A 10,777-nucleotide genomic window follows, 5' to 3' on the forward strand; every position below is an offset into this window, starting at 1 on the left:
CTCCCTCCTCCCCCCGTTCCTCACTCCCCCGTCCCACCGCGCCGCCGCTAACCCTGTCACTCTCTCTCTTGCAGCGGCGCTGTGGGCGCGCCCGCGCCGCCTGCAGCACGAGGGGCAGCCCCAGGCGCAACCCGAGCACCCCGACCAGGTGAGGCTCCCCCGAACCCCCCGTCCCGCCGCCCACCCTGCGCAGGAGGGGCTTCGGCCGGGCTGAAAAAGCCCGATTCTCCGTTTTCAGCCGTGTCTGAAAAGGCTTTGCCCTGGTGGCTACGGATCCGTTGTGTTACAGAACAGGAGGTCACTGGGTGCTGAGAGTTACGGCACCATTGACCTGTATTTCAGTATTCTAACTATAGTCCTTAAACCTGCTGCCTCAGTAACCCGAATGTGGAGCAAAAGCTTTGGTAGCACCAGCTAGTTTCCTCTCTATAGCTGAGGAAAAGACTTAAGAGAGTGCACTAGGTTTACATTAAAAAAATATGTGGGTTTTGGCACCAGCAAAAACTTCTTGAAATATTCCTTCTCTGCCCAAATTCTACCTGTGCCTGCAAAGTGCATATAAATACCTCAAAGGCAGGTGCCCAGAGGATGGTGCCAGACCTTTTTTGGTTGTGCCCAGTGACTGGACAAGGAGCAGTAGCCATAAACTGAAACACAAGAAGTTCCACCTCAGCATGAGGAAGAACTTCTGTACACTGAGGGTGGCAGAGCACTGGAACAGGCTGCCACAACAGGGTGGTTGTAGAGTCTCCCTTTCTGGAGACATTCCAAACCCACCTGGATGGCAATCCTGTGCAATAGGATGACCCTGCCTTGGCAGGGGTGTTGGACTGGATGATCTCCAAAGCTCCCTTCCAAACCTGACAATTCTGTGATTTCTTGCGAGGATTTGGTGTTGGGTGTATTCTGAAGCTTGAGGAGCCTTTCAGTCCTTGGAAATCTCTCTTTAAAGTGTGTGAGCAGACAGGAGCTCCCTCAGGCCACTTGCTTTGAAATTCTTTTCAAAAAAAGACTCTTGTGACTTATCAGACAGAGCCACCTCACTACCAGCTTCTGCAGATATTGACTTCTTAGTAACAGGTGTAAGGACCATCTCACTGAATGCTTTAATAGACTTGTTACAGTATCATTATTACTAAAATATAAAAGGCTGTTTACCTGTGAGAAGTCTTTTAGACGGCTCTGTACCAATCAGTGTGTTAGGGAAACAGAGTTAGGGAAGTTATTTAAAAACTTCAGTGGTGCCCTAAATATCTCTTTTGGTTTCAAGGTATATCTTGCCTGAAGGATTCAAAGTAACAAATGTTCTTTATTTTCTGGTGAAGCTTAAAGATGTTAAAAATTCTCTAATTTCAGCCTATACAAATGGAGAACCCTTATAAGGAGCCTCCAAAAAGATGTATCTTATGTAAAATAAATGTGGACTACAAGAATGTGCAGGTGAGTGAAAACTCATGTCCTCGGATGAAGGTAAGTGGTTTATGATATTTAAATGTGTGTGTCAGAAGTCCACAAGAACTGAAAACAAAAAACCAAAAAACCCCCCCAAACATAAAAATCCATTCATATGTGTAGGGGTTTAAAAGTTGAAAATGTGTGCAGATTAAGGGTCAAATAATGTAGTTATAAGCTGATCAAGCTACTAGTTCTGTGTGTTAGTGTGACAATTTTGTCATTTACCAAATAAAAGTCCTTGGTTACAATCCATCTGTCATACAGCTTAAATGTTATGCCATAGAAAATACTGTTTAGTTCCAAGCTCTACTTTTTCTTTAGGTAGAACTGTGTTTTGTAAAAACAGATGGGGAAAAAAAAAGAAAAACAGAGGGCAAGTAGTAACATAAACATCCAAAAAAAGTTCTTAAACTGACTTTGATTTTCTTATTTTTAAGTAGCTTCTTTCCCAGTTTGTTTCTCCTTATACTGGCTGCATTTATGGCAGACATATAACAGGTATGTGAAGTATTAAATTAAAAATTTACTGGTTAATATTCATGTTCTTCTAAGTAACTGTGCATCAGCAATCTTTCCAAAAGTAACTGCTACCAACTCTATACGTTTTGTAAGAGTATTCCTCTGACTAAGTAGCCTGCATCAAGGAATAAAAATATCCCTTAATTATATGCATTTTGTGTGTAACAGTAAAAGCACATGTGCATTTTTCTAGGAAGACTAGACAAAGATAGAGGGAATTATCAGTAATATCCCTTTCACCCTTTAGACTAATGGCTTGTTTAGTGTTGAAAATAATTCATCTCTTTAGGCTTGTGCCACAAGAAGCAGAGGGAAGTTACAAAAGCCATTAGAAGAGCTCAAGTACTTGGTAAGTATGATTATGCTTCCGAGTTTTCTAAGGCAAGCTTACTTTTCTATTAAGAATACCTCCATCTTATCTTTTTACAGGATTTATGCCAGTTGTGCTTAAGAACCCACAATTTCTCACAGACCCCAAGATATGTAATATCAAGTATCCAGAGTAAAATGCTGTAAAGAAATAAACAATAAAACTGTGTTTCATGTTCATATACTTGCTTACTGGAAATGTGGTTTTCTGGCATAGTGCGTGGTTGACTGAGGGGTGGATGTCAGTTGGATTTTTATTAATTTTATGAAGTCTCTAAAATTTATTGTCTGAAGGAAGTATGAAATATTAAGGCAGTAAGAGAAACTGGCAGCTTTCTGGACCCCTTTCTGAGCTCACAGGTCTTGTTAAACTTTAGGTGGCTGTTTTTTATCCTCTCTGGATGGTAAGATGGGGGGAAATGAACAAGTACTGGTTTCCTAAGGATAAATTAAAAGTATTTAAAATGTGGCAGTTCAAGTAGACTGCTAATTCTAAGTTATCTGTGTTCATTTGGTGCTGCCTGCATCAGCTTCTGCTGAGGAAAGGATAGTACTGCTTCTTCTACAGCAGCTTGAAGTTGTATTAGTTTGAGGCAGTATGTGCTTATTTGACTGCTGGCATAGTCTTTAAACCCTGAGAGAGAGACTACAGATGGAACTCTGGAAGGCAAAATGAGGGAATGTCATCTGGACATTGTTATGCTGAACAGGATTCATGCACTGGACAGAAACCCCAAACAAACCCTGTACATTTTGCAAAAATGGATTAAGTTATATACATCCCTGCAGTGCTGAAAATTGACACATCACTTGAATATGCTGGCAGTAGCTTTTGGTGTGAAGTCATCTGACAAATCATTAACAGCTCAGAAAGTAGGAGAGTGTGGGTATTCATTTGTGTCTCTATTTTTTTCCAACACATCCTCGTCTGATTCAGTGCTGCTCAGTGTAAGCTTCCTGTCCTGGTCACTGTCCTCTGGGTCTGCAAGTGATTCTCGGTGAAGCTGCAATGATCTGGATTTCTTGAATGACTTTGATACTGTTGTGGTCCCTCTGACTTTACGCTTGGTTAGATGTCTTGTTTCAGCTTCAGTGAAGTCTCTTTCCTCTACCATGAGAGTCAGTTTGTCCGTGACATTAATATTATGGTTAATGTTACAGCAGTTCTTGGATATCTGTTGGCCTTTGAAGGAAACAATACATGTCTGAAGTCCAGAATTGGGGAAAAATGTTTGCAGTGCCTGACAAAGGAGAACATTCTCCTTTGGCTCTCCTGTGTAGTTTCTGTCTTCTCCTGGGGGGAAAAAAAAAAGTTACAGTTGCAAAACATCTTGCACACTCCTACCCCTGCTGTTTTGGCTGCCTCAAGTTCAGAAGTGTTTTCTGCTTCTGCCAATTGAACGAACTTTGGAAGTCTAAAGCTGGCATTACATTTGGTTAACTTACCTGAACAACCCTGTTGCTTTTTCCTCTTTATTTCTTCTTTTAATTGCCTCACCTCTGCTAAAAGTTTCTCTACAGATCGTTCACTGACTTCTACTGTAAAGCATATTTTCTGCAAGAAAAAGGGCATTTGATCAGATTAATAGTATTCACAGAAGCTGACTTTAACCTTGTTGCAAAATCCTTAAAGGTACTCACAATTAAGTTGGACACAAAGTAGTAAAAGCTTAAGTAGTGAAGCTGAGGTGGATTTTAGAGATCACTTAAACCTTGTGTTGAATGAGGTGCAGGATGTTTTATTTGTTCCTATCTAAGCAAAGAAGATCTAACAAACTACAGATAGTACTCCTTCAAAATAATCCTCTTCTGAGAATTTATTAGTGAACTTGAAGATTTATCAGTGTACTTCTATCAAATGGAACCTTAAGTCTTCAACTTTGAGAACATAATGTGCAGCTACTGATAGTAAATGGAACTCCCTGATCTTTCGGATGCCCTTCCAAGACACAGGTTTGTTTCTCATGTAGTGCAAGATGTTGTACCCTCTGCTTGACTTCAGTTTTGTAGTACTGCCAAAGGTGAGGCAGGTATGCCTGGCTTACCTTGAGTTCCTCCTGCAAAGTGGCATACATCTCATTTATTTTATGAACCTCTTGCAAGGATCCATCCTCGTGAAAGAACTCTGACCTGTGGGCCAAGAATGTAACTGTATAATTGCAAGTTAGTTATCCCAGTGCTTACTTAGTAGGAGCTTTAAAGAATAAATAGGCATTTTGAGCTTCAGTAGCAGGTGCCTATGTTGAGACAGACAGCTGCTCTCCTGGCAGAGTATGGGACTGAACTAATTTCCAAGTGTGGTGGAATGCTAAATAATTGCAGATAAAGGACAAAAAGTGAGCAGGATATAGCTGTAGCATTTGCAAAAACACGTAAATGCTTTTATAGAAAGGTAAGTATAGTTATGTTAACGGGAAGCAACAGCTGTCAGTCAGTATGTCATTGTACCTGTGTTGTCTTACTGCTCTCACAAAGCCAGAAGATACGCAGGAGCCAGACACTGTTCTGTAGCCTTGCTGTTCTGCCATACCCAGATTGGTAACCACCAAAGGGACTTTCTGGAAAAGACTGAAAAAGCAGAAGTATAAAAACATGATCTATTAACATCCAGAGACCTCTTTTTGATAGTTAACAGTTCTTGACTGTTAAGCATCCCAGATGGGGGTTTACAGTATAGTTAGTCCTTGCTAAATGTATTACATGACACACAGATGAGGCTAAAGGCAAACTCCAGGAGCAACCAGACACTGAGCCTGTATTATTTCCCCTGTTTCTGAGTACAATACACAATAATGCAATACTTGCTTGTTAAGCCTAGCCTCTTGCTTGTTAAGCCTAGCCTGTGGGCAGCATGTCTCTGAAAATATTTACCACCAATTTAGATATCTTAATATGTCAAGATAAACACCATGGATGGTTGAAGTCCTATAGAGAAAACCAACTTGATCAAGAACAGCTTATGTACATAAATATGCTGACAGTGTCTGCCTGGTGATGCTGGCACTACAGATATAAAGGGACATCCCAGAATAGAGTCCCAGGGTAAGCTTTGAACTGTGCTCTAGCAATATAAGGAGGGATCTTACCTAATGTATAAGTTTCAAGGGTAAAATAAACAGTGTTAATAATTCAGTTGCAACAAAGTGAAAAAAAAAAAACCACAACTGTTTCAAGTTAGAGCACACACTGTAGAAAACAAGCCAATTATTACCCTTCCTGTGGCCGATGTAAGGCATGTTCCAGTCTGTAAGTAGAACAACTTTCTGTCATCACACTAGAGGTTAACAGAAGGAATACAAGACCCTGATTTGACAGGTGTGACTGCAGGTTCTTATGGAGAAGTCTCTCCCGGAATGTCATGGTCTGGTCTGTGTTGCGTCTGAATTTGTACCATCCTATTACACTCTGCAGGCAGAAGAAAAATCATTGTTAGTGTTGAATTCTGCTGTCCCTGTGTGTCACAGTGAAGCAAGGTTGATACAGTACAAAGTCACAAGTCTGAATTGTCTGGTTATATGTACATATTCAAGCAGTTAACTTGAAACCCTTAAAACATCTAAGCCTAATTCCAGTATGGCAGCTTCTTTCCTTCAAAACCATGTGTTGAACCGGCCTGTTTCTGAGCTTGTGCTCAAGCTGAAACTCTGCAAACTTTGTTCTGCTATTTTGTGGTTTGTTTCTTTTCAGCTTATACCTTCCCCCTGTAAAAATTTCTTCTGTAGAGAAGACTAATTTTTTTTGGTCAAATGGTGCTTAACTATTTGAGCGAGCTGACCTTAACTCATCTTAAGCTAGAAATTGATAGAATTCCTTTGGGATACTTGAAGCGTTCACTTGGGAAATTAATAAGAACAAATAAAGTTGTGACGTATATGTAGCAAACCCTACATATATATACCAAAGATAACCTAATCTGGTTTTCTAGGGGGAAGAGATGATGCATCTGCCTTGACCAGCAGCATATGGGACTAGATAAAAGATTTAAAATGAGGAGAGAAAAAAAGCTTGATGCAAAAGGTATCCAGAACAGCCTCCAAAATTTCAGTAAGCTCCTCAGTATGGTTTAGATTTGAAAATAAAATACCTTCTTACAGCCTGATAGTATTTTCTTCAGGGCAAGTTCATTCAGTTCTCCTGCAGAATTATAAAAGCTAGAAGAAGAAAAGTAGGACAATTAGAGGGGGAAAAATGCTACTGTAGAAATAACTATTCACTAACATTCTGGTAATCGTCTCTAATAGTCTTTTCCCCCTCCTATTAAGCATAACAATATGCTGCCACAGCTTCTCTGCTGGGACAGAGCCGGGTGATTTCATTATTCAGATAGCTCTGTAGGAGGTCTTGTACAGCCCAGATCCTCTTCTGGCATCAGTGCTGCTGGGATATAAGTTAAAAGTAGCACCTGTGTTCTCTGAACTACAAAAAAATAAGATACCTTCAATTTGATATAAAATGCATTTCTAATAAGAGCTGGGTTTATTAATTTTCAGAAAGGTTTGAGAAGGAAACTGTGATTCTCCCCTTACAGGGGTGTAAACCTGCACAGCTGTGTTTCCATCTATGATGGAACTCTGAATACTAACTTTTGAAACTACTCCTGCTATGGGGCTAACAAGTGTTTCTTTTATTGACCCACTTAGAAGTCTATGGCTGTACCTTTTTATTTATTTTTAAAATTTTTATTATTATTATTTTTGAGGGTGAGTGGCGAGAATGTATACTTTTAGTAAAGCAATGTTTTTTTCAGTATGTTGATATTATTCTTTACTTTGTATGGTATCATAGCTCACCAGAAGGTGCACTGTGTCTTATCTCTTTTTCCATATACATAGGCAAAGACCAAAAAAAAGACATAATAAAAAAGAATAGGAATAACATAAGGCATTTTGCATCTGTTATTCCAAGAGGTTGATATGGCTACTATAGTTACATCGTGTGATTTTCTCAAGTAATGTAATATAAGTTTAAATCCTGAAGAGTTCAAGTTAGGCATTTTGTATCTGCTTATTTAAGACTCTTACCTGAACAGCTGGTAGCAGGGAATATGCTTCTGTATATCTGGAAAGTGAAAGTAATATTACACCAGGTTCATTAGTTCATGATGTATATTCTTCTGTATGCTATGATCAGTATTAAACTCATAGCAGAACCAAGAAATAATTTTATATAATTTCTTAAAAACAAATGCATTAATAAGGTGAAGAAAGGAAATATTTAAAAAATATATTCTAATTAATTTGTTCAAATGTAAAGGGAACCACTTCTGTAAACTGTATTTTTTTGTGTATTTTGTCAAATGAAAAATCAAGTTGGGCATTTTATTTCTCTCCCTTCTGTCAAAGTACAGGAGTAGTATGTAATATGAAAGATTTCCCTTGAGTTACTCTGCAACAAGGCATAGATGCCGTTAGTAAGATGAGGCTGAAGAACAGAAACCCACAGGGTAGATAAATGGAAGGCTGACAACCACAAAAAAAATGGCAGGTGATCTAATGGCATTCTAAATCCTTTTTTTTTAACCTAAATTCTCCACTGTTTTCATTTTCACAAGATAACTGAAAAAAACCTCCAAACTTTAGAGCAACTAAGTCTGCCTGTGAGAATGTAATGACAAGACTCTGGGTAACCTGATCAATGCCACTGCAAAAAATTCCCCACATTTTTGGTTTAGCTGTGAGACTCTGTGAAGGAAAGTGTTACACCTTAATTGTATCCTAGAGTAAAACTAGAAAATGAGTTGTAATTTCTCCCTACCTTATTTTCCAGAAGATTGGCAAGAAGGCACATGCTGCATTACCTTGTTCTGTTTCTTTTTGTATAACTGCATTTGAAAGGAATGGAGTTAACTGTGTGTGCATGTATGTATACAAATGTAAGGGCCAGTATAAAATGCACATCCACTCCAATCCCATGAAGACTATAAAAAAAATACATCTGACATCTGCTTAATGAAATCAATAAACAGCTTGCAGCCTTCAGACACAGTATTTTATAAGCTCCCAATGAGGTAATAAATGCTAATACATTACAGGTCACATCACTGAAATAGACCAAGTTTTTCAGGGCAACTGTAGTTCAGGAGAGTTTGTGTTGTGGCCAGGACAAAGTAGCAGTCTAAACCCTAAATTACCTTTAATCTGACGAGATACTTGGTAAAGAGCAGCTATTCAAGGAACTAAGAACTAGTATTTATTTAAAGTTACTCTGTTTTCTGCAGTAGTAATTGCAACTTTTGTAGCAATTAAAATGTTGCAAAATAATGTTTTTTACACCAACATGCACTCCTGGATCTCACAGCTTTGATATTGCTCTAAGTTTTTGACTGCCCCTCCTTCAAAACTAAAGCATTCATATATTGCCTGAAACCAAGCAGGGTATTAAAAATATGGACAGACTAACCTATTGTATAAACAACTTCAACATCATCCATTTGTGAGTCAGTAATGCTGTTCTTGGCTTCACCTTTCACATCTCCAAGGAGAAAACCTTCCTGTAGAGGGGAAGAGGAAAAAAGTGTTCATGTTAACTGTAGCATTAAACAGACACTCCTGCTGTACTCGGTGCTGGTGGGGCCTTACCTCTAATCCTGTGTGCAATTTTGGGTGCCATAATATAAGAAAAATACAAAGCTATTAGAGAATGTCCAAAGAAGGGCCATGAAGATGGTGAAGGGCCTTGAGGGGAAGCCGTATGAGGAGCGGCTGAGGTCACTTGGTCTGTTCAGCTTGGAGGAGACTGAAGGGAGACCTCATTGAAGTCTACAGCTTCCTTGTGGGGGGCAGAGGAGGGGCAGGCACTGATCTCTTCAATCTTGTGACTGGTGACAGGACTCGAGGAAACAGCATGAAGCTGAGTTGGGGGAGGTTTAGACTGGATAAAGGAAAAGGTTTTTCACCCAGAGGGTGGTTGGGCACTGGAGCAGGCTCCCCAGGGAAGTGGTCACGGCACCAAGCCCGACAGAGGAGTTCAAGAAGTGTTTGGACGATGCTCTCAGGGACGTGGTGTGACTCTTAGGGCTGTCCTCCTATGCAGGGCCAGGAGTTGGACTTTGATTATCCCTATGGGTCCCTTCCAACTCAGGATATTTTAAGAGGATTTTCCCTCTCATATTAAGTCCAAATGCTGTCTTCAGAAAAGGAAAAAAAGGTGTCAAAATGAACTTTTTTTTTTTTTTTTTAAAACAGACTAGGTTTTCACTAATTTTTCAATACTAGCCCGTAGTTCCGAGGGGAAAAAAACCAAAACCCAACAAGTAGTGATGCATCCTCCTCGGCTGTCTCCCGTCCCTCCTCGCTGAGCAGCGAGCAGCCCACGGCTGTGCGGATGCTGCCCGCCGCCCAGGCTGGGGCTAGGCGGCCATACCAGCCCTTCGCTCGCTCCTGGGCAGACACGGCGCTGCAGCCGTCGCAGCCTCCCGGTTTACCGGGGAAGACCCGCGTTCCCCGCCGCTCGCAACAACAAGCGACTCCCGTGCGCGGCGGGGCGGCAGATGCCCGCGCCCCTGGGCCGCGCCGGAGCCGCTGGGCAGGGAGGAGGCCCGGCGGCGGCGCGGCCACGGCGGAGGCGCCCCTCCGCTCCCCTCCCTCGCGCTTTCCCTGGCCCTCCTACCCCGGCCGGCACCACCGTGTCCGAGTCGGTGCTTGAAGGTGCTGGAAGGCGAGCGCGCCGAAGACCGAAGCCCGAGAGCAGGGCGGAGGTGCATCCTCGCCCTCCATGCCCCGGCAATGGCGGGACGGGCCGCGCCGCAGGCGGGAAGCCCCACGGCCTCCGGCGGCAGCGCCGCGCCGGGCCCGGGCGGGCACAGCCCGGCCCCGCAGGGACGCGGGATCCCCTCGGCCGCCAGCGCCGGGGCGAAACGGGGAACGTGTGAACGTTTTCTTCAGAAAGGGTGTCCTCTGATGTTTGGTCTTTGTGTGCTTTCAAAGCTAATCAACGAGAAAGGCGATTTAATCGGTGAAAACGGATCACAGAATCGCGGAATCAATTAGGTTGGAAAAGACCTCTGAGATCATCGAGTCCAACCCATGACCGGACACCACGGTGTCAACTAGACCATGGCACTAAGTGCTACATCCAGTCTTGTTAAATACCTCCAAGGATGGTGCCTCCACCATCTCCCTGGGCAGTCCATTCCAGTTCCCAAGCACTCTTTCTGTGAAGAAATGCAACCTAATGTTCAACTTAAATCTCCCCTGGCTCAGCTTAAGACTATAAGATAGCAGCTAACAAACAATCTCTAAGTGGTGTCCAGGTGTCAGAAAGACAAATTACTTGTTGGTAAAATTGTCTTGTTAAGGTTTAGGGCTGGACATGCTTCAACGATCTCAGCCCATGGGGAGGTTAGCAAAGCTTGGAAAGAAGGATGTATCACTCATAGTGGACACAAAGAATGCAATGTTTATGGGCCACAAAGACATCTGGCAGAATTCCCAAG

At 42.0% G+C, this 10,777-nt stretch overlaps 1 protein-coding gene across 1 annotated transcript; it reads right to left on the reverse strand.

Annotated features, from left to right (window-relative positions):
* Positions 1–2,221: 2,221 nt before the first annotated feature.
* Positions 2,222–10,057, reverse strand: ABRAXAS1 (abraxas 1, BRCA1 A complex subunit). Its single transcript, XM_018073340.2, has 9 exons — positions 9,967–10,057; positions 8,743–8,833; positions 7,365–7,401; positions 6,428–6,494; positions 5,555–5,748; positions 4,792–4,911; positions 4,389–4,473; positions 3,790–3,898; positions 2,222–3,637 (listed from the first exon to the last, which is right to left on the reverse strand). Exons 2-9 carry the CDS (start codon positions 8,771–8,773, stop codon positions 3,210–3,212), a joined length of 1,071 nt encoding a protein of 356 aa, XP_017928829.1. The 5' UTR covers positions 8,774–8,833; positions 9,967–10,057; the 3' UTR covers positions 2,222–3,209.
* Between the last annotated feature and the right edge of the window lie 720 nt (positions 10,058–10,777).

Source organism: Manacus vitellinus, unplaced genomic scaffold, assembly GCF_001715985.3.
Source record: "Manacus vitellinus isolate BGI_N305 unplaced genomic scaffold, ASM171598v3 scaffold_0_pilon, whole genome shotgun sequence".
Classification (NCBI taxonomy): Eukaryota; Metazoa; Chordata; class Aves; order Passeriformes; family Pipridae; genus Manacus; species Manacus vitellinus.

Bases quoted from the DNA above. Each gene is read 5' to 3' on its own strand.
- ABRAXAS1 (XM_018073340.2), bottom strand. From the start codon at position 8,773: ATGGATGATGTTGAAGTTGTTTATACAATAG. The intron at 5,749-6,427 runs GTATTTTATTTT...TTCTGCCTGCAG, and splicing joins TACTATCAGGCTGTAAGAAG to AGTGTAATAGGATGGTACAA. The intron at 3,638-3,789 runs GTAAGTTAACCA...TTTTCCCCCCAG, and splicing joins AAAGCAACAGGGTTGTTCAG to GAGAAGACAGAAACTACACA.